The 23,656-nt window shown below is 40.1% G+C and overlaps 1 protein-coding gene across 1 annotated transcript in view; it reads left to right on the forward strand.

Moving 5' to 3' along the window:
• Positions 1-23,656, forward strand: part of GLRA3 (glycine receptor alpha 3) — a 137,913-nt gene that overhangs the window by 98,227 nt on the left and 16,030 nt on the right. The window contains exons 5-6 of the mRNA XM_089777912.1: positions 510-592; positions 15,657-15,794. Of these exons, the coding sequence (XP_089634038.1) occupies positions 510-592; positions 15,657-15,794 (221 nt within the window). The remainder of the gene's footprint in view (positions 1-509; positions 593-15,656; positions 15,795-23,656) is intronic.

Genomic DNA, 23,656 nt, shown 5'->3' on the forward strand with positions numbered 1-23,656 from the left:
ATGTCGGAAAAGCCTCTTTTGGAAGAAAAGCGGAAAAAGATACATAAATTGCGGTTCGCAATTTGCATATCTGTTTCCAACTTTTCCCTGCAGTGTAGACATAGCCTTTCTCTGCCAGCATGAGTTGCACCTGGCTTCTGTAGGGGAGAGTGTCTTTGTAAACTGTGTGCCGAGGATTTGAAATATTGTAATCTTATCTTTCTTCTTTAATAGTAATTTTTAAAATATCAGGGCATGTTTGTGGAATATCCACTGAGTTAGAGAATATGGCTGTAATAAATAATATTATACAATAAATAGGTTTTGACTCTCAATTTATCATCACCTCACAAAGCAGGAGAGTCATAAAAGTTCAGGTTTTTTAATAGTTGTTTGTGTGAGTATATCTTACAAATATATTAAGTTATTTTCCATTACTAGTAGCCACTGTGTGCTAACACTTTTGTTCTGTGATCCTTTTGTTCTGTATTACGAGGTATATTTTTAATAATGGTTTTGCATTCTTTCAGACTGACTTTAATACTGTCCTGTCCAATGGATCTCAAAAATTTCCCAATGGATGTGCAAACATGTATAATGCAGCTGGAAAGTTGTAAGTGTGAACAAAGTATTCTTTTATAAATAACAGTATAAAGATGACAATATATGGTGGGAAAGAAAAGGTGACAATATAAATAATTCTGTCTTTTCCAAAATAAGCATGTTTTGTTAGTATTCTGTACAGTTATGGCCTTACCATAAAATATGCAGCACTGTTTGACCCTACTTCCTCCCCCCAAAAACCCTACAGAGTCTGCCATCCTTACACTGGATTATTTAGAACATCAGGACAGAAATAGAACAGATGCCTAACTTGATGGATATATTTTTACAGAGTTTCAGAACTTAGTGTACATTAACGGGTTGAAAGAGGCGTCATTAATTATTTTTAATTGGAGCAAGGAGGGGCATTGAGAACAGCGAATAAGCATCCGTGGGAGGAGATTTGACATCACTGAACCCATAGAATTATTTGCAGTATGATTTTAAGCAGGCTTTTAAAAACAAATTGCAAGGTGATTCTGAAAATTAGTCCCACCTTTCATTACAGTGGGTGGATGGTAACATTGTCCAGTGGGCTCTGAACATCAGATTAATGGCTGGGTATAACTGGAATTTTCCTGACCCTCCCTACTCAAAAAAATGGAGTGGCAACCTTAGTTGCTTGTTCCAAAGGTCAAGGCACTTTAGGTCATACTGCACAATCAGTGTTTAAACAGATCTTTTTATTGAACACAATAGGAAATATTTTTAATAACCAATGCCATGATGTGACTATCATTAAGACTATGTCTAAACTACATCCCTCTTTCAAAGGAGGAATGTATATTAGACAGATCAAAATTGCAAATGAAGCTGGGATTTGAATTTCCCGCTCTTCATTTGCATAACAGTGGCTGCGCGTTTTCAAAAACAGGGATTTCGAAAGTGAAACCGCTATCTAAACATGGTTCTTTCGGGGGAAAAAAAAACCTTTTTCAAAAGATCCTGTACTCCTCCAAAAATGAGTACAGGATCTTTCGAAAAAGGGGGGGTTTTCCCCGAAAGAACCGCGTCAAGACAGCAATTTCACTTTCAAAAGCTCAATTTTTGAAAGAATGTGCGGCTTCCATTATGCAAACGAAGCATGGGAAATTCAAATCCCGGCTTCATTTGCAATTTCAATCTGTCTAATTTATATTCCTCTTTCGACAGAGGGATGAAGTTTAGACATGTCCTAAGTGTAACTACAAGCAACCGTTACCACGAAGCACAAACATATGCCAGATACATATGTTGTGTATAATAATGTTTTCACAAAGGAAACAAAAATCACCTTTGACTAAACAAAGAGAAGATATAACATAAACCTCTTTTTGCATTTAGAAAGTTATGAGTTTTAATATGCAATCTGGAATCATTTTAACTTAGAAACATTTCATAAAATCTTTTCTATATTTGTCCTCTCTTTTTAGCATAGTAAGCAGAGATAATACAGCATCTGAACAATCTTGTGCAATAGAAACTGCTTTGTTTTGTAAAAATCTTGCAGGAGCTCACAGATTCTCACAAACTGCACCCTAGGGAAGCAACACAACACTTATTAGCTGAATAGCGTTATAGATGTTCTAATTTCCAGCAGAACATTTTTCACTGAAGCCTTTACTTTAATCATCCATTTCAGTGAAAGTAAATTCCCTATTGCGCAATCACATGGTACACAGAAATGATATTCACACAGGTAAAGAGTGGTGCAAAAATACTAAGGATTTTTCTGTTGTGAATTCAATTTTCCAGTCTCATTAGTAAATGCTGTACAAACTTATTCAAAAAGGGATAGGGTGTCAGAGCTATTATTTGGTTGCACAAAGAAGTCAGGGGACATACCCCTCATGTTCCTTCCACCTTGCTCCCCTGTTTTGCTCTACTCGGATTGTGACTCCAGATGTAGACAGAAGAGTGGGAGCCATTGCCCCATGTGTCCCCAATGCAATCAAGTGAGCTCAGAAGAGAAGTTTGAGGTAGGGAGAAAGTCCTGGCTCCATCCATCTGTCTGACAGTCCGAGCAGCTGGCTGGGATTTCAGGAAGTAAACTGTTCCATGAAAAGGTATGAAGTAACTTACTCCCGACCAAGAGCAAGGGAGGAGCAGAAGAGGTATTGCCATAATTCATTCTCTGATAAGCTTCAGCAGTGGTACAGTTATGTGCTGCTGTCTTTTAGTTAAGACAGATTTCCCAGTTACTCTTTAAGTCAAAGCATTTTAAACCATACTTTCACCACCATTCCATAGAAAATCAAACCAGTAGCATATAAATGAATTAGCATGGATTGTGGAGGTCCTCATTCCACATATCATATCCCAGCTATCTAAGAAAAAATATGGCCCAGTTTGTCTATGGCTTGAATTTAACCACCCTCTTTATCAACACTATTCCTTTGCTCTTTTCCTCTAATGAAGGAATTTTAATGGGTTTACTAGACGGCCTCTTTCTAAACCCAAAATATACAGAAGAACTTGAGTTTTCTATAAATATCTCATGAGGAGAGAAGCTAGAATGATAGAGATTATTTTCTTATAAAAGTAACCAGAAATTTTTGGACAATTATTTTTTCGTTCACTTATTCTTTCCTCCATCAGATGTTAGCCTACAAACCTTACTCATTTGGGTAGTGCTGATGCTTGAGTAGTCCCTTTTAAGTCAATGATAATACTTCCATGAGGGTTATTCACCTGAGCAAAGGTTTCAGGGCTCACTGTCATTTACAAGAACAACTTGTAACATGTACAATTTGTTCCTTAGTGGTATGGCTTTTTGATACAAATGAGCATGTTGTGAAATAATGCTATGCTTTGTAGCAGCATCTCAAATACTGTTTCTGTTATTTCCCCTGTATGGAAAGCTCTAAGTGCAGCACTTGTTTACAACTTTTCTCCTAAGATCATTCCTTGGTGACATGCTCACCCCTCAGTAGCCCATCAGACAGGTTGACTATACAGAGTGTAGTCAACCTGTGGAACTCCTTGCCAGAGGAGGTGGTGAAGGCTAGGACTATAACAGAGTTTAAAGAGAAGCTAGATAATTTCATGGAGGTTAGGTCCACAAAAGGCTATTAGTCAGGGGATAGAAATAGTGTCCCTAACCTCTGTTTGTCAGAGGCTGGAGAAGGATGGCAGGAGACAAATCGCTTGATCATTGTCTTTGGTCCACCCTCTCTGGGGCACCTGGTGCTGGCCACTGTCGGCAGACAGGCTATTGGGCTAGATGGACCTTTGGTCTGATCCAGTACGGCTGTTCTTATTCCCAAGGTCTTCCAACCCCTTGCATCACCAGCTATGGTATGGGGACAGTGACATACATTATTTATAGTAGTAGGCAGCATATAACTTTTTATTGAAAATATGTTTTCCAATTCTTAAGGATGGGGTTTACCAGATTCTTACTGAAAAATAGTTTTCTTTATCCTTACTAACTAAAATGAACTTTAGTGTCTCCCTCATCTTAAAGGAAGACCAAATTTATTTAAATGATAAGCTTGATACAGGAATTACTGGGTGAGATATTACAGACAGCTTGTGCTGTGTAGATCAGACTAGATGAGATCCCTTCTGACCTCAACATTTATCAATGTATTGTGGGAGGGTATCCCCACTCCTGGGTCCCAGTACCCTGTGCAGTCCTTCATCAGGCAGTCTCCATACTGCATTACTAGACCTTGGCAGGGTTTAGGCTCTGATCCCTCAGCTGCAAATGACATTGGGGCCAGTGCCCCAGGTTCAGGCTGTGCAGGTGAAATAGCCCTTTCCAGCTCTCAGCTGGGTTTTCAGGCTTCCCAGAAAAGGTAGGCCCAAACCCCCTGTTTGGAGCTCCTTACCCCTACTTCGCTATCTCTGGCGTTGTTGTTGTTGTTGTTGTTACTTTTCTTAGTCTGCTCTGGTCTCCTCTCACTCCTCTTCCACTCTCACTTTCTCTCTCTCTACCCCTTCAAGGAGGGCTTCCTTTTAAAAGGTTCCATGGTGAAATCAGCTGGCCCTGATTAATTAACAGCAGCCCTATCTCCTTTGCTCCTGATTGACCAGGGCTCTTGCTGCCTTAGAGCTGCCTTTCTCTCTCTTAGGCTGTCTAAACTACATCCCTGTTTTGACAGAGGAATGTAAATTAGACACTTTGAAATTGCAAATGAAGCGGGGATTTAAATATCCCGTCCTTCATTTGCATACTTGTATCATGCAATTTTTCAAAAAAGTACCATGACGCAATTATGCAAATTAAGAGTGGGATATTTAAATCCCCACTTCATTTGCAATTTCAAAGTGTCTAATTTACATCCCTCTGTCAAAAGAGGGATGTAGTTTAGACACAGCCTTAGTTGTAGTCCTCCAGTCTGACCCTGTCACACTATATATTAGAAAGGAGGAAAACAAATGAGAGCTATAACATGAAAAGGGCAGTGGTCATGCTAGCTTGAGAATCTTTGATAATTTTATTTCTATTCTATTTAATACATAGAATAATGAATGCTAGCTAGAAATGGTACCTCTTATCAGCACAATATTTTCCCCTTAATAAAGCCTCTTGTGTCTCTCTTCCCTGTTAAATTTATCTTTGATTGTACTTCACTGCATTCCATTGATTCATGGATTAATGTTGTTTTGAGGAGGGAAAAAATATCTTGCTTAGATTGTTTTATGAATTTCTGTGAAACATAGTATTCCTAGAACCTTAAACTATAAATTAAAGAAGCTACTGGCTCAGGAAAAGAACAGGCCTGTAAACAAGGGAGAAATTGACCATGAAACACAAATATATATAAGGAAATATGAAACTATCTTTGCTATCAGCTTCTTATTTTAATTAATATATCCCTTAATGTTTAAGTTACCTTTTTCCCTTTTATAGCTCCTTAATTACTCAATCTTTATAGGAAATGAAGATTAATTCAAGCTACCATCTATAATTTTATGGGAAGATCCTTCCACCCAGATGTGCATTCAGAGAGCTCTCCCCACTTCTGCATTGACAAGTTCAGATGCTTGAGTAGCATAATTTCTTTTTTTCCCTGTAGCCCTAGAGAGAATGTCAGACAGATGGAGAAGACAGTTTGTGCAGAGTGGTCAGGTCAAAGGCAGACCTGGGCTGGAATGTAACAGGCATATTGTTTCTCTGCCACCAGCCATTTAGAGCTGATAATCCATTCTGAGACTGCATTGTCTTTCTAATTATACTGAATGCAGCCATGCCCAGAGGGCCATCATGGGGGCCACAGTAGCTATGGAGGCACAGGACTCAATGTGTCTATATTGTGCTGTGGAGAAACCATCTCCCCTATCTTTCCCAGATATAACAATGGTGAGGAACTCCATCTCTATGAGAGAGATTTACTCCCCATCTTTTGTGTGTTTTACAATGAGGGGCAGAGATCTAACCTTTTGTGTTTTAGTCACAACAAGAATTTGTGCATACATGTATATACTAGTGTATAGAGGCAACAGGACTGCAGGGAGGAGAATGCTCATAAGACCAGTGCAGAAAGGTCTCCCAAAAGGAAAAAAAGGGTATTGCCAGGTGTTACCCATGGAGGCTCTTTCACATTAACACTACACAGCTGATGTTTTGAAGGCATGTGATGGGTGTGCTAGATTATTGGCATGTGGGGACTGAGCTAGGAAGCACCATATGCTCTTCTAACCACATATTCATGTGGGATTTTGCTGGAAACTATGCACTGTTAGGATACGTCTATACTGTAGCCTTCTCGCGGAAAAGCATATGCAAATGAAGCGTGGCGTGGAATATTGCCATGCTTCATTTGCTTAAGTAATGAGCAGCCATTTTTGCGCAAGAGGCTTTTGCGCAAAAACGAGCCGTATAGATGGCTCTTTTTTTGCACAGAAAACCCTCTTGCGCAAAAAGGAGCTGTGTAGATAGCTCCTTTTTGCACAAAAGCCTCTTGTGTGAAAATGGCCCCTAATTAATTAAGTGTGACAATATGTTAATGCATGCTTCATTTGTATAGGCTTTTGTGCAAGAGGGATGCAACTTAGACATAATTAGACAGAATTCATACCAATGATATGCTCTCCTGAAGATAGTTTTTCAAATTGCCCACCCAGCCAGAAAAAAAAGACGATCTTAGAAGCTTCAAAAGAATTAGGAATATACTAAGTAAAGGATGTGGAGGGGGATTTTCCTGGGGGAAGAGAATTAAACTCAAAATTCATGCCTGCATCAGCTGCCATTTTTGAAAAAAAAATGCATACAACAGAGGATAAAGATGCAATGTATTTTTGGCCAGATAGCAAAGTGAGATAATGCTGGTGGGATAAGCATTAATGTCTGTGCCACATTCTGGAGAAGGTAAACCAAGTTTAATAGCATAGTACCTGGAGAAATGTTGCTGGCAGGTATGACATTGTATCTGAAGAGCAATGCTGAAGAAGTGGCTCACTGCAGTGCCACGAGGATTTGAAATTACTTTCCTTCAGATGCTCAGGCTCAGATGCCTAAGTTGTGTCAACTGTCTTAGCCACTAGTCTGTGAATCTTCAGGAACTTCTCAAGGTCCCTTCTAGAGCTAGGTAAAAATTGCTTTTCTCACTTGTCACATATTCTTGAGATTTCAGGGTTTTGGTTTTAACTACTTTGGATTAAACATGAGACCTCTCCAGAAGAGCCAACAGCCCAGTGGTTAGTACATTCACTGGGACACTACATAATTCAAATGAATATACACTTAGCAGGCGTGTGTGTGTGTGTGTGTGTGTGTGTGTAAATAAAAAAACTCCAAAATGACAGTTACAATGAGGACAAATCATGGGTACAAAAAGAAACCAGCCAAACCCAACTCACTCCAGACTCTCTCCTGAAAAGTAGGTCAGTTTGGTGTCCTCATATGATCTCCTTTCATTTTTTTCTCTGCCATTGTCAGCAATCAATGAGTGCACAAATTGTGTGAGCTAGATCTTCACATGAGTTGTTCTGTGCATAAGAGAAGGCTGAATAGCAGCTCTGACACAGAGCATAAAACCCACTGGGTTAACAATTACCAGATTTGCAAAGAAAATATGCTGTGAATGTCTGACCTTCCTTATCAATGAAGATGCCGAATCCTGTGGTGCATGAAAATGTCAAAGGACCAGTTGTTCATAAGTTTGACTGCACAGCAGTGGGACTTGCAGATCTGAAAGCGTCAGTTCCCAGCTGTGCATAATAAAGGAGCAGAATGTTAAAATGTGTTCTATTGTCTCCTCCGATCTAAAGCAGGCTTCCTGGTGGCAGCCTTTATCTGTGTTTCCCTTGTAGGTTACCTCTGACATATCAAGTACCATGAAATATCTCCCATTGTGTATCTGTATATGTGAAGGGAACTCTAGCATTTCAAAGGTACAGCAATTCACTCCTGGAGACAATTTTCTGGAAAATGCAATACTGCTAAAGGGTATTCTGAAAAATATTCCTTAATATAGTACTCTCCTAACCTATGAGCCACCGTGCTGACATGCTATTTCCTGAATTTGCTAAAAGAAGATACATCTTAATGCAAGTGTTGTGTAAGAGGAAGGCTGTTGCGCTGTTGCAATGGAAAAGAACCCTTCTTTAGAGGCTGCATCCCTTTCCCCCCATTTCTTCCCCATCACATTTCCCACAAATGCTAGACAATAATTAGCTATCTGCTACCTCAGTTGCATGAACCTCTATGAAAATTTTTAAAAAAGAAAAATGCCATCATCAAGAAAACATCAGAGCACACCATCCTCTACCCTTCTTTTAACTGGTATGTAAACTATGCTTTCCTTCACTAGGTTACATTAATTTCCCAGAGCATCTGAAAAATTAATCCTGTCAATTTGACCAACCATTTTCTAGAGCTGGATACACACATGCCATGTAAATACAAAGAGTTAACAGGAAGATTTCACATATCACCACCCTTTCTGCTAAAATCGGGGTTCATCTTTCCCATCTCATCACCTTATCCTGGTTGGAGGCAAACTGCTTCTCTGAGTTCAACTCAGCAACTGAATCACACCGAAGGCTGGTTCCAAAATATTTATTACTTCCAGGCTTGTAAATTGCAAATCCTTTGGAAGAGCAAAAAAGTACCTGAAAATCCCCATTCACAAAGCCTTGTTCCTCACTATGCAAGCTGCAGCTGCAAAATTCTTAAGATATCAAAAAATTCCCCATCTTTTGTACTGTCTGGCACTACTGTGACATCATGCACCTGGGCAAAAATTATCATTGACATAGTAAAAGTTCCCCCCCTTAATCCATGTAATTAAGACTGGTACCCTGATATTATAGACTGCCCACAATACAGTCAGACTCTAATATCCTCACCTTCCTTTCCACCAATAAATGCACTTGTAATCTCTCTCTCAGCTCTTCCTTGTTCGTAACAATGCCTTACACAGAAACAGAACAGATATTGCTATGTAATTCAGATAGCAAGTAGCCACCTCACTTTCCTTAGATCCTCTTGTTTCCTGAAACTCTCCTATTTCTGAAGCTGAGTACATCAAAATCTGCTCCACAGAAACAAAGTCTGCTATACCTGGGCGTAGCCTGCCAGTTCCTCACTGGTGACTGGGATTCCTAAAAAAATAATTATTCCTTTCCCAGTTTCTTGTTTCCTCTCTCCATCTCTGCCTGTCTTCCTCATATTACCAGTGCTCATGTCCCTATCTGTGTCATCCTGACTCTTAATGGATCCCACTGTGATTTCTTCCTGGTCCTATATCAGTAAAGAATAAGGTCAGTCCTTCCCCCATAAATAAAGATGCTGCCATGCTAACTGGGGCCTTTGTCAATCTTTGCAGGACTGCTTGGAATCCTCAGAGAGCTGGCTCCAGGAAGTGTCCATGCAAAACTAGTAATACCTCTTCTCCTATTGTGCTATGCCTGTGGGTACTACCTAAAACAGGTCCATTTTTTTGACACGTTGTATCATGTCAGAAAATGAAATAAGAACTCCTCTTGTTACCAACAGTCCACAACTCAGACCCCTCCAACACATTATACACAATCTACAACCCATCTTGGAAAATGATCCCTCACTCTCAGAGGCCTTATGAGAAAAGCCTATTCTTGTTTACAGACAGCCCCCTAACCTGAAACATATTCTTTCTGATAATCATGCCACACAACCACATCATAAACCTCCAGGAACCCAGCCCTGCAACCACAAAAGATGCCAACTCTTCCCACATATCTACACTGGTGAATTCATCACTGGAGCAAACAACATAAGCCACAAAATAAAAGGGTCATTTGACCAGTAATTTGATCTATGCCATCAAATGCCAGCAGTCCCCCACTGCTATATATATTGGACATACTGGACATTCTCTGTGGGAAAGAATCAATGGACACAAATTGGATATACATAAAGGGAATATACAGAAGCCTTTTGGTGAGGATTTCAGCTTGCCTAATCACAGTCTGACCGACCTGCAAGTAACTGTTTTATCACAAACCAGCTTGTGATGGGATGACACCACACCGCACTCAAGCCCAAGGAGTCCACCTGGCCCAGGTGGCTGAGGGGGCCTCACTCTCGCAGCCCTGCGGAGCATGCTCAGGCTGCAGGCCGGGGATAAATACCCAGACAAGCAGGCAGACAGGAAAGGAGGTGGCTGAAGAGGCAGGGGCTCAGAAAGGAGTTCCGAAACAGCCCAAACCGCCACCTAAACCCAGTCTGCTATTGCTGCTACCTTAGGAGTCCGACCAGCCCCCCCCCCCCCCCCCCCCGCCCCCAGGAGTATCGCTCACTGTCCAAGCCACTCCAGGAGCAGCTGAGGAGTAACCTGCAGAGGGCCCAACCCGGCAAGGGGAGAGGTAGGAGACAGCCCAGGGCGGAGGAAGGACCTTCGGGAGGTCGGCGTGTTCCAGTAGGCATCCCTGCCAACCAGGCAGTGAAAACCTTCACTGCCATCAGGGCCCTGGGCTGGGACCCGGTGGAGTGGGAGGGCCTGGTTACCCCTACCTGTCACTATTTTTCAGTTGATCACTCCTCCATAAATATGTCTTTATTGAAATGAGCATACAAAGCATATTATAAGGATTCCTTCTGTGTTATCCCACCAGATGTGGCTTCTGTTTATTTACTTAAGACAAACATTGGCCTCAATCCTGAAAACACATACAAATGAGTCATGTTAATTATATGACTAGCCCTGTTGAACTCAACCCAGTGATATCTATTCAGAGTCTTCAGATACTTAAATGTTTACAGAATGAGGGACTATGTTGTTAAAATAGATAAAAACAATTGTAGTTTCTGTATATTGAGACAACCTAGGGTTTTATTTAATACACCACTCCCAGTCCTATAATATTGGAATTCCTAAACCAAGCACACAGCAGTGTGACAATTTATGACATTTTAATGGCAACTACTGTGTGCTTGGTTTAGGAATTCCAATATTATAGGACTGGGAGTATACCACAAATTAAAAAGAATATAATTCCTTGCAAATTATCTCACATCCAGTTCAGACAGTCTAGCTGCCATCATTATCCTCTATTTTCTTTTTCATTTCAGCAACTCTTACCAAAATGCACCAAGGCTCAAGAATATGTTTCTTGCAGAGGTATCAAGGAGAACTCAGCTCAGCTGTCCCCTACATTATGATTCCTTCTACAAGAAATTCTGAGACAAAGTTGTTTAGGTGTTTTTAGCTCCCTAATGTTCAAAATGCTGTTGGACAGTCCTGTTTCTGGGAGATTGGATGTTTTTTCTTGCATAAATGACTTATTTCTTACAATAGGACTGCAAAATTTCTGCTTCATCACCACAAATGATACTAGATCCTCCTGCCAAGTGGGAATTTATGAAAGAAATAAAATAAAATAAAACAGAAAAGTCCAGTTATGTCACAGTTCAAGACACCTGCACCTGTATTCCCTCTCTATAGTTTACCAAAGTCACTCCTTCTCAGGCTTCTGGCTCACCAATCATCACCTCTCTTGAATGGGGCCACAGGTCTCCCTGATGACCAGCGTATGTCCATGATGCACAGTTCTAGGCTGCTCTGTAAATTCACCAGCAAGTCCAACTGTCTGCCAGCCTGTTTGCTTTTTCTTTTCAAAGACTATAAACAGCATAATTGCCCACAGTTATAAATTATCAGCATTCCTTTTGTCTACAGTGCCAAGTGAAAGGTAAAACTTTTGTCATTTAGACATGTTAGAAAACATAGACACTGCCTAAAAGACAAAAGTTTTGTCAATGACAAGTGCTGGTATAAATAATGCTTTCCCTGCAGGAAGGCTTTAACACTCCTTGTTGGGCATGGAAATTTTCTGTTGACAGAACAGCTCTCTTCTGCCAACAAATAGTAGCTATACTGTGCTCCTTTTAGTGGCATGGTTGTAGTGGCATAGCCATGTTGCAAAAAGCTGCATAGTGTAAACATAGCCTCAACATTAAACACAATCAAAACTTACATGCATGTTAGTAAGTTTACCAAAGATCATTCCAATTAGAAAAAGGACTCTGCTAGGTATAAGTACTTCAAACTACAGCAGATCATTTTTCTGTGGTCACCAGTTAATGGCAATTAGTTCAGAACAGTCACATTCAAGAATCTGAGAGTCACTCCTTTCTACGGTTTTGGCCTCTGATCTTGGCCTCATATAACAAGTGGGCTGCAGACAAAAAATTCCTTCTTGAAGACAAACTTTCTAATCTTTCATAATCAGGATGGTACAACTGCATTTTAGGACAGTGAATCCCTAATATATTTCAACTTAATTCAGTAAGGTTTGTCCAATACATAGCAGGAAAAATTGTCATATCTGTCATAATTTATTTTTTATTTTAACAAGTAGAAAATAGGCTGTCAGCAATACAAGGACATCTACCAAAGTGTACTTGGCTCACTGACCAAAATTCAAAACCAAGTCTTGATTAATCTATGAGACAGAAATCACTTTCTTATCACCCCTGTGACATGTGTTACACCCTTTTAGCCTTAACTCAGAAGGCCAAATTTAGAGGTGCTAAGTAAAAGGGTATAAATTACATGTTAGTAAGGGATCTAGTCTAGATAAGTGTTAAAATTAAAGCAATGACCTTGGAAGTCATTGTTTATTCCATAATTTTATATTCCTTTAGATTTTTAGACTCAGCTCTTCATTTGGTCTTTTGCACTTTGATTATCATAATGTAGATCTATAAAACTATATTTGTAATATTGGACAAGCCAAAGCTATATTTATTTTTATATTTAAACAGAATAAACTATGTTAAACTATATGTGTACTTAGTATAAATGGTTAATACTTTAAACATACTGTATCATATAAAAATAGGTGGCCAAGGTACATAGTAATTAAAAACATACATTATAAATGAATGAATCTGATTTAGTGAAATACATTTTGACATAGCAGTTGTTTCTTGTCAGTTCAATGACTTTTACTCTGGGAATATTTCTCCTGGCTATAATGTACATGCTTCAAATGATAATCTGTTTATACACAGAGCTGCTTTCTGTCTGAATGCGTGCAAAGTTTTAGAGGAGCTATAGTTTTGGGCTTTCATAGTTTTGCACAATCCTTGATGGATTTTCAAGATGGTTATATTACAGAATAATCCTGTGCAGTAAAACAAGACAGAAAAATAAGCGTATGACCACATAAATGCAACGTAACAATAAAATGAATTATCGCACACAAGATCTAATCTTAAGTATAGGTAGGTAACATGTCTGCTGCAAATTGAACATTTTGTGGTCTCGCTTTCAACACAGTCCTCCAATCCCTCAAAGATAAACGTTAATGAGATCATTGTGATACTGGGGGCATGTCTACGCTAGGAAATTATTTTGAAATAACTTATTTCAAAATAATAACTCCTGAAATAACTACCTCAAAATTAGTCTGAGGCAGGTTCCCTTAATGAGGATGAGCTATCTTGACTTAGAGCCCCTGGGAGCACCGTGGAGTAATTACTTTGAATGTCTCTGGGGAGTAGTTATTTCGAAATAGCAACAATGGAATGTCCACACTACCACTATTTCAAAACAACTATTTTGAAATAAGGTTTATTCCCCATGGAAAGCAGGAGTTATGATGTCAAAATAACTAGCCCCTTATTTCAAAATCATTGGCCTGGTAGCATGGATGCTCTGCTTGTTATTTCAAAATAAGGGAAGTTATTTTGAAATAATTCCTTAGTGTAGACCAAGGCAGAGTGTTTGTGGACAATTTGTGTACAGTACTCATTTTTTGAGGCGTACAGGATCTGCCGAAAAAGCTCCCCGCTGTCGGCAGAACCGCAGCTAGACTTTACTTTCACTTTCAAAAGGGCACTTGTTCGGCACAGCACCCGAATGTGAGTATGCAAATGAAGCCCGGGATATTTAAATCTTGAGCTCATTTGCACTTTCAAAGAGCTTGATTTGCATCCCTCTGTCAGCAGAGGGGTGCAGTCTAGACATAGCCTAAGAGTAGCCTATTACTTTCAGTTGCTAGCTCAGATTTTCAGCATCTTATAACTGAGCAGTGTTTAGATATATAGACTTAGACTAGTAATAATTAGGTTACTGAATGGTGAAATAGGACGAAGTCCATAGATTTCAGAATATCTCAGTGTTTGGAGAAGAAGAAAGAGAAATTTGAACATATATTTGGTAAAAAATAGTTTTAAAATAGCTTTCCAGTTGTCGATGTGAACAGTTCTTGGTGTGAACAACCTCTTTCTTGTATCTGATTTAGTCAACATTATAAAAAATCTAAAAATCTTTTAAAAGTGAAGATGGGCTAAGCCACATAATTCAGATGCAAGAATGGATTTCTAAGACCCAACGTCCCTAGTGGGTTTAGTCCACTAGGAATTACTTGTGAAATTTGGTTGCATGTTCCAAAGGCTATTCTTAAATTAACATTGATTTTCGGTGGGAAGGAGGGAGTTTGTAAGCAGAGTTTAAAACTATGAGAACTCCATCAGCTCCTTAGATTTTTAGAAGGAAATTTAGAGAATATTCAGCATTGTGCAGGAGAGGTATTTTGTAGGATTCTGTTCTCTGGATGGAATTCCCAGCAGGAATTCCCTTTAGCAGTCCCTGGGGCATCCTGGAGCAGTAACTTTGCTGCCCTCACACAGGGTACAACATTCTCCTAGATGCTCATCCAGCCACTTCTGGAACATGGGAGTGGAGAGAGGGAGAACTGATAGGAACATGTCCTCACACACACTTTGTACCTCCACAATTACTTTCAGAAAGCCAACACCCTGTAGTGCACAAAGATACAGTAGTAGGGGCTATTTAAGCCAATGGGATTTCAGCCAGCTACTGGACATGGTTTGTGCAACTTGTACTCTCCCTCAACTTAGCCACCTGCTCCTTAGTCAGCTAGAAACTGACCCTGGGTTAATATTTCTACTGTCTGGCCGTGACACGAATGGTTACACCATTGATTTTGTGTAAACAGTTACTAGAATTGAATTATACAGTAATCTTCCTACAGCTACAAGTATGATACAAACAGAACTTCTTTTGTTTGTTTTTACACATACAGCTGTGGGGATAGGGAGGCAGAAATATAGGAATATTATCAGTCTAATAGTAATTTGTCAGTTAATCACAATTTTTTTTCTGGTCTTTTACCTGCATCAAAGAAAAAAAAGTCTTTTCAAACCAACTATGGCTGCAGCACCTTGCAAATAAAACTGCTGGACTCCACTTGTACACCTCCATCTGGCTGGAGCCTAGATTGTTTGAGCAATTAGGATCCAGGAAAAATAAAAAGGGTGTATAAGGCACTATTTCAAAACTACTTTATAACTTCACAAAATTTAAATGGATGGGCCTGTACTTCCTTCCTAAACAAAGGGTGGAGTTTTCAAAAGCACCTGAAGGAGTTAGGCATCCAATTTCCTTAGGCATTTTTCAAATCTCACCCTCAGTCTGTTTGGCCATATGTTTTCAGGAGCATCCATATACATAACTGTCAGTCTACATCTGCATGATTGAGATGAGTGCTGATCCCCTGTGGCTGACAGATATAATGGAACCTGCTATGTTTCTCATCTTATATTGTCTGTGTAGGATATCTGTATTTGGTACATCATGTGTATATTAAAAACTATGCAGTGGATTTATTGATTGTTGATCTGTTTGTTTTTCTAGTTGGATACACAATGAATGATCTCATTTTTGAATGGCAAGAAAAAGGAGCTGTACAGGTAGCAGACGGGCTCACTCTGCCACAGTTTCTGTTGAAAGAAGAGAAAGATTTATGTTATTGCACCAAACATTACAATACAGGTAGGAGAGTTTCTTAATCCAGTACAGCTGAAAAACAGCCACTGCTATTTTCTGTTGCTTTAAATACATCATTTAACTCATCTGAAGATTATAGCACTACAACACAGAGAGAGAGAGAGAGAGAGAGAGAGATGCCTTAAAGCATGACATAATAGAACAGTTGCTTGAGAGTTGAAAAGATTTCTAAATGTTCTTATAAAGCCTTGCACCTGTATGGAGCTGCATTAACTATAGAAGGGCGTCATGTGGGGAAAGGGGTTTTCCTGCATAGAGTCCTTTGTGGCATTGTAGCCTCACACCACATCACTTCTGGATTTATTTGAAAAAATATGCCCCTGTAGATAGAAAATATTAGGCATTGCTTTTTCAATAATAAAAGTACAAAATAGTAATTGTTATTAATTATTTGTCATTGTATAAAAATTGTAAAAATCCTCTGGCTATCCCAATCATCACACTTTGTTCATCAAGTTTGTCCAGTATATTACAGGAAATTGCAATTTGTCACAATTTTTTTTTAAATTTTAACATGTGGGAAATATGCTGTCAGCAGACTTTATTCTTCAGCCACACAAGTTCCAGCTTGGGTCCTTAATCTGTACTCCTAGGCTGTGTCTACACTGGCATGAATTTCCGGAAATGCTTAAAATGGAATACTATTCCGTTTTCAGTTTTTCCGGAAAAGGAGCGTCTACATTGGCAGGCTGCTTTTCTGGAAAAGCCCTTTTTCCGGAAAAGCGTCTGTGGCCAATGTAGACGCGCTTTTCCGGAAAAGAGCCCCGATCGCCATTTTTGTGATCGGGGCTTTTTTCCGGAAAAGACTACTGGGCTGTCTACACTGGCCCTTTTCCGGAACAGTGTTCCGGAATAAGGACTTATGCCCGAGCGGGAGCAGAATAGTTTTTCCGGAATAGCGGCTGATTTTGTACAGTAGAGCATCGTTGCTTTCCGGAAATTCAAGGGCCAGTGTAGACAGCTTGCAGCTTATTCCGGAAAAGCAGCTGATTTTCCGGAATAAGTGGCCCAATGTAGACACAGCCCTATAGACAATACCACTGTGCCTTAAGTAAATAAGTATTATTGTCCTTGTTATTATGAATGGGGAAACTGGGAGGGAAATGCCTCTAAGTTTGCAGAGGCCCAAGTATGGGATCCAATTACTGACAAAGACTAGCAAATCCCAGGGGAACTCCCCTTCTGGAAGAGCTGCACAAGACTCACATGCCTCTGTTAGGCTAGAACAGGAAAATACGTATCTGTAGTGTTATATGAAATAGTGAATCTAGCATAGACACTAACTTTGTGCATGCTCCAGGGCTGGATGGCACTCACAGAATAAAATTAGTGGGGTGTTTTGCCCTCACATATAGTGCTCTGTCTGCCAGTGGCTCTGCCTACCAAGTCCTCCTCCTCTCTCCCAGTGCCTCCTACACACAGTAGAACAGCTGTTCAATGGCATGCAGGAAGCACTGGTAGGGAAGGAGAGGAGCAGGGATGAGAGGTGCTGGAGTTAGGTACAGAACCGAGTAGGAAAAGGCAGAATGGGGGCAGGGAGAGGTGGATGGGAGAAGGGCCTTGAGAGAAGGAGTGTAAAGGGGCAGACCCAAGGACAGTGTGGGGGAAGGGGCTTGGAGGACAAGATGAAATGGAGGAGTGCCTGGTATGGAGGGGGGAGGGGTCGAACACCACCTGGGTAGAGAAGAAGTTGGTGCTTATGCATTCTAGATTGAGGAGCAGCCCATATACAATAACGGGGAACCTGTATTATGGGCTACACTGTTGCCCAGCTCAAGAAGAACCCAGGAAGCACAAAGATAACTTAACAATCCTTTTATTTCCCCCAATCTGTGCCTTTTGTGATACACCTCTCAGGTAGTGCAACTCATGATCCAGCCTAGAGGTTTTATTTTGTTTTCCAGTCTTAATCATGGAGTTAATTCCATAAGACTAGAAGATTTTTGCGGGGAGGATAGGAAAGGTTGTTTCAGTCCTCACATCTTTTGTCTTCCTTTTTTCTACAGTCAGAATTATGATTATATACAGTAGTTTGGGCAATAATAGATCCTGGCAAGAGAATGCAATAACCCAAATGTTTTATTTCCATTCATTATGTTATGCTAATATGTGATCACTTACTTGCAGTTTGCACTTGAGAACTCATTGTTTATGTAGGGCACTTGTAATGTGAAACTGTGCACTGATACTCCATCAAATACGCAGTATGAGGGAAAATAATTGAATATCATTTTTGAAAACTAAAACCTCTCAGTTGAGCACACATCAAAGTAGATTTAAAGTGCTATTAAAAAAAGATGCTCAAGAACTACAGAGAGGATTTGCGAAATGCCCAGCTATCATTTCAGTATAGGTGTAGTTACAGCACAAGATATAAAGCTCTTTTCTGAAGTTTGCTGTAGACAACACAATCAAGAGCCAGCCAGTGAGATATATTAATATTAACTAATGAAGCTTCATCATGGTATGTGGAAGCAGACTTGTGCAAGTCTCCTAAGTGGTCCATGTATGAAAATTAACCCCTCTAAGTACATATAGTTAAGGGCATTTAGGGTATGTCTAGACTGCATCCCTCTGACAGCAGAGGGATGCAGATTAGGCAGGTCGAAATTGCAAATGAGGCAGAGATTTAAATATCCCGTGTCTAATTTGCATAAAAAAAGCCATTGCGTTTGCCAACTCAGCACTTTGTAGGCAAAAAGCGGCAGTCTAGAGGGGGATCTGTCGAGAAAGAAAGCCTTTTTCAACAGATCCTGTAAACCTCCTTGCAGTTACCCTTAGAAAGTGCAACTGCTTCCGGAACATAAAGTTCCAACAACAGAACATAAAATTGTTCTGTCTGATCCTGTTTCCAACAGTGGCTATCATCATTCAGCAACATCCCTGCTCATTCTCCTTTGGGTCCATATGGCACTGCTCCCTGCAATATGCAACGTTCCCATTCAGTGCTTCATAAAATGTATGATTACAACAAAGCCGTAATAACCAGAAAAACATTAGTTCAGTCCCCACTAACTTTTTAGAACCTACAGAGATGGTTTTGCTTTCCTCGCATTACCTTGTCCATATACACCATCTACGGTACAAATGACTTCTGCCTTCATGGGCAAATTCATTGTTTCTGAAAAGCTGCTTAACATTATACTTCCACCTCCTCTGACCACAGACTACTGAAAAAAATAAACACACCTTGTCACACTACCCAAACAACACCACTATACACATTACAGACAAAAATCTCCCCAAATAGTAAACATTAATACAAACTTTTTCCACTTAAAACACAACTTCTATCCATCACGCCTCTTAAACATCAACTTAAAAACTGCACCATACACACCAACCATCCATTGTAAAGCCAGTATATACCAGTACCAGGTTGTTATCCAAACAATCAGAGAATATTTATTTCTAAAACATCTGCAAGGCCAAGCTACAGATTGCATCTTTTCCATGGATGGAGAAGGACATGTGTTTTCTGAGTAGATATGGGCAATGAAGTATGATAAAGGTGAAACCGTGGTTGTAAATTGTAATGGGTAGGTGAGGACTTAATTTGTTTCCAAGGTTTTGGGGGAGGTTGTGTTGGTGGTTTATGTGCTTGTGTAATCTTAACTAATCCTTAATGACACTGTTTTACAGAAGTTCCTTTTTTTTCCTTATGAAATTTTCTGATGGGGAAGGAGGTAGAAGTACAGTGTTAAGCAGCATTTCAGAAACAAGAACAAAATAACTTAAATAACTATGTCATTCTGAGCAAAAAAAACCCAACCAAACAACAATTTTTACTGACCACAGTAAAATCAGCTGACCCATTTGCTCAATAGTGATACTGATAATAGCTCAGTGGAAGGGAGGGAGGGAGGAAGGAAGGAAGGAAGGAAGGAAACAAACCTGCCAACCTGTCTTCATGGACCTTGGCTCACTTCGTCCCTACTTCCAAGAAAAATCAAAGACAAAAACAAAAAAACAGAGTGTACACACACATACACATACACACAAATGCTGGCTGACTAGATAGTAGAAAGAAAGAAATCAAACACCTGGAAGTCATTTGGACCTAGCTGTACACATATCATCACTGATCCATCTGCAGAACAAGCCACATGATTGTTTCTTTACAAAGGATTTCCTGGTTAAAGATAAACTCCAGAGCATAAATAAGAGATTTTCAAAGGCTCCAAGACCAGGTGGGCAGTCAACTGCCATTGACCTTTGTGCTTTTGAAAACCTCATCTAGAACACAGTTCCCATCCATTTCTACTCCTTTCATGTCCTATTCTTTAAACGGCTGTTTGCTTGTTATGTTCATGCTGAAACTGATGAGACATGTTAATAGGACTGGCTGAAAATTTTCCATTGAATGTTTATGAAATATTGGGGTTTCAGATAAATAACATTTTTCATAATAGTGATAGAAATGCAGTCGTGTTAGTCTGGTGTAGCTGAAACAAAAAACAGGACAATGTAGCACTTTAAAGACTAACAAGATGGTTTATTAGGTGATGAGCTTTCGTGGGCCAGACACACAATCTCAGCCGCGCTGAACACCATGCCATCCAGAGTCTCAAAAACAACCTGGACATTATAATCAAACCAGCTGACAAAGGGGGTACTGTGGTCATTATGAATAAGGCCGACTATAACCAGGAGGCAACCAGACAACTCTCCAACACCACATTTTACAAACCTTTCTCCTCTGATCCCACCTCGGAATACCAAAAGAAACTACACTGACTCCTTAAAAGTCTCCCTACAGCTACTCGGGAACAAATCCACACAGAAACACCTTCTGACCCCTGACCAGGATTGTTCTATCTGCTTCCCAAAATCCATAAACCTGGACACCCCGGACGTCCCATCATCTCTGGTATCGGCACGCTCACTACTGGTTTATCCAGCTATGTAGATTCTCTTCTCAAACCCTACACAACCAAAACCCCCAGCTATCTCCAAGACACTACTGACTTCCTAAGGAAACTACAAAACATCGATAACCTCCCCGTAACACCATCCTTGCCACCATGGATATAGAAGCTCTATACACCAACATCCCACATGAAAACAGATTACAAACAATTAGAAACACTATCCCAGAGGACACCACTGCCAATCTGATAGCAGACCTATGTAATTTGTTCTCACCCACAATTATTTCCAGTTTGAGAACAACTTATACCTCCAGATCAGCGGCACAGCCATGGGTACACGCATGGCCCCACAGTATGCTAATATCTTTATGGCTGACCTAGAACGTTTCCTCAACTCCCGTCCCCTTTTATCCCTTCTCTAATTACGCTACATCGATGACATCTTTATGATCTGGACGCATGGCCAAGAAACACTGGAGACATTCCACAGAGATTTTAACAACCTACACCCCTCCATCAATCTCAGCCTGGACCATTCTACACGAGAGATCCATTTCCTGGACACCACAGTACAAATCAACAATGGAAAATTAGACACCACTCTCTACAGAAAACCCACTGCCTCATACAGTTACCTACATGCTTTCAGCTCCCATCCAGCACACACCATATGATCCATCATCTATAGCCAAGCCCTTCGATACAACCGCATCTGCTCTAATCCCACTGACAGAGACCAGAAACTTCAGGATCTCTACCAAGCATTTATAAACCTCAACTACCCACCCAGAGAAATAAAAAAGCAAATTGAAAGAGCCAGACAAATACCTAGAAACCATCTACTTCAAGACAGACCTAAGAAAACCAACAATAGAACACCACTTGTCATCACCTACAGCCCCCAACTTAAACCTGTCCAACACATTATCAATAAACTACAGCCTATACTGGAACAGGATACTAAACTCCGAGAGGCTCTGGGAGACAGACCCATAGTCTCCTATAGACAACCACCTAACCTCGAGATGATTCTTTCCGACAACCACAGGACATACCATACTAATACCAACTCTGGTATTTTCCCTTGCAACAAACCCCGTTGCCAGCTTTGTCCACATATTCACTCTGCTGATACCATTATTGGACCTAAACAAGTGAGTTATAAGATAAAGAACACATATTCCTGTGCATCCAGAAATATAATTTATGCTATCATGTGCCGAAAGTGTCTGTCTGCTATGTACATTGGACAAACGTCTCAGATACTTCGCCAAAGGATCAATGCCCACAAAACAGATTAGACAAGATAACAAAGAAAAAACAGTTTCTTGCCATTTCAACCAGAAAGGACATTGTCTCAATGACTTGATTATCTGCATCCTGCTTCAAAGGCCTTTTAAGAATACACTTGAAAGAGAATCCTCTGAACTGTCGTTCATGCTCAAATTCGACACTTTACACTTAAGTTTGAATAAAGACTCTAATTACAGTACCCATTACAAAGATAGCTTCCCCAATTATCACCTCTAATATCATTAGCTCACAGACATTTACCTCCCCCCACAACTCCCTTCTGTTCTGAAATTTGATTTGTCCTTTTCATATGTGTTCATTTTTTTAATTGTAACCTTTGGTATATATGGTTGTGACAATTTTCTTCCGCTATTTGATCTGAGGAAGTGGGTCTGGCCCACGAAAGCTCATCACCTAATAAACCATCTTGTTAGTCTTTAAAGTGCTACATAGTCCTGTTTTTTGTTTCATTTTTCATAATGTCTGCTTTTGCATAAAATTTATTTTTATACAAAAAATAACAGTCAGAACCAACATATTTTAATTCTGAAATGTTGCTGCAGTGCCTCATGAGAGTTGTAGTTTATGTTTCTCATGCTCCCATTTCTCCTACACAGGACGAGCTTCACTGCTGGATTTCATCTCCCATGATTCATTGCAACCATACAACTGTCACTTTTTCCCACCAAGTGGGAAGATTATCAAGCATCATGGAAGATGTAGTCCAATAAGGGAGCTTTATCAATAGCTGAGAATGGGAGCATGAGGTACCTATACTAGAATTTACTGAGGCACAATTTCAGGATTGAAAATTTTTCAGTTTCAGTTTAAATATTTCCACTTTTAGCCAAAACATGAGTTTCCAATTTTTGTAAAAACCTCAGTGTTCAGAAGGAAAGAAAATTAGTTTACAAACATGTCTCCATCAGACAAATCTGAAATGGAACTCTTCTGATTAATACACTAATCAGGTTTTCTCAAGTCACGAGAATCACTTGAGGCCCAGCTCTGGATTTAAGTTGTAGAGTTTGAAAAGCCTTCTATTGACTTCCATGGCCTTTGTGAAAGCAGAGGAAAAAATATTTAGTACATTTCTCCTGTGTGTAATCATGGTGTGGACTTCATTATTAAACAATGATTTGTTCATACAAAGATGAAGTGTTACATTGTTTCTGGGAAGGGCTGCAAAGAAAGAAGAACAGTGCCCTCCAGACCTTAGCCCTGTACTCAGAGATTCAGCAAACATGGAGGGGCCGGGGATGGCTGGCAGGGAGTCCTTCCGGCCATAATGTCCAAAAATAACGTGCTGATATGGTGTACCAGATTATAACTTTCCTGTACAGTGTATCAGACAATACCAGCCCTCTCACGTCACTGGCTAGTGAAGACAGAAGAGGTGAAACTGGTAAGTGAGGCAGCTTTATCTACAGCAGGGCTGAGCAAAACACATCTCACAGGCAAGATCTGGCCCACCAAGCCACCAGATCTGGCCCACAGAAACCCTGCTGGGACCCTCAGGCACAATTATTGCCCTGTTTTAAGTGCAGGGCTGCTTGTGTGGCTCTCTGCTCTAGAGGGAGGGAGAGGCTTCGTGTGATTACCCCACCTCCAACCCAATCCTTAGTTCCTGTTGATTGGAAGGAACTGGCCAATAAGAACAGACCCCAGCCAATCTCTCAACTC

The sequence above is a fragment of the Pelodiscus sinensis genome, chromosome 4, assembly GCF_052426305.1.
Source record: "Pelodiscus sinensis isolate ZL-2025 chromosome 4, ASM5242630v1, whole genome shotgun sequence".
In the NCBI taxonomy this organism is placed as follows: domain Eukaryota; kingdom Metazoa; phylum Chordata; order Testudines; family Trionychidae; genus Pelodiscus; species Pelodiscus sinensis.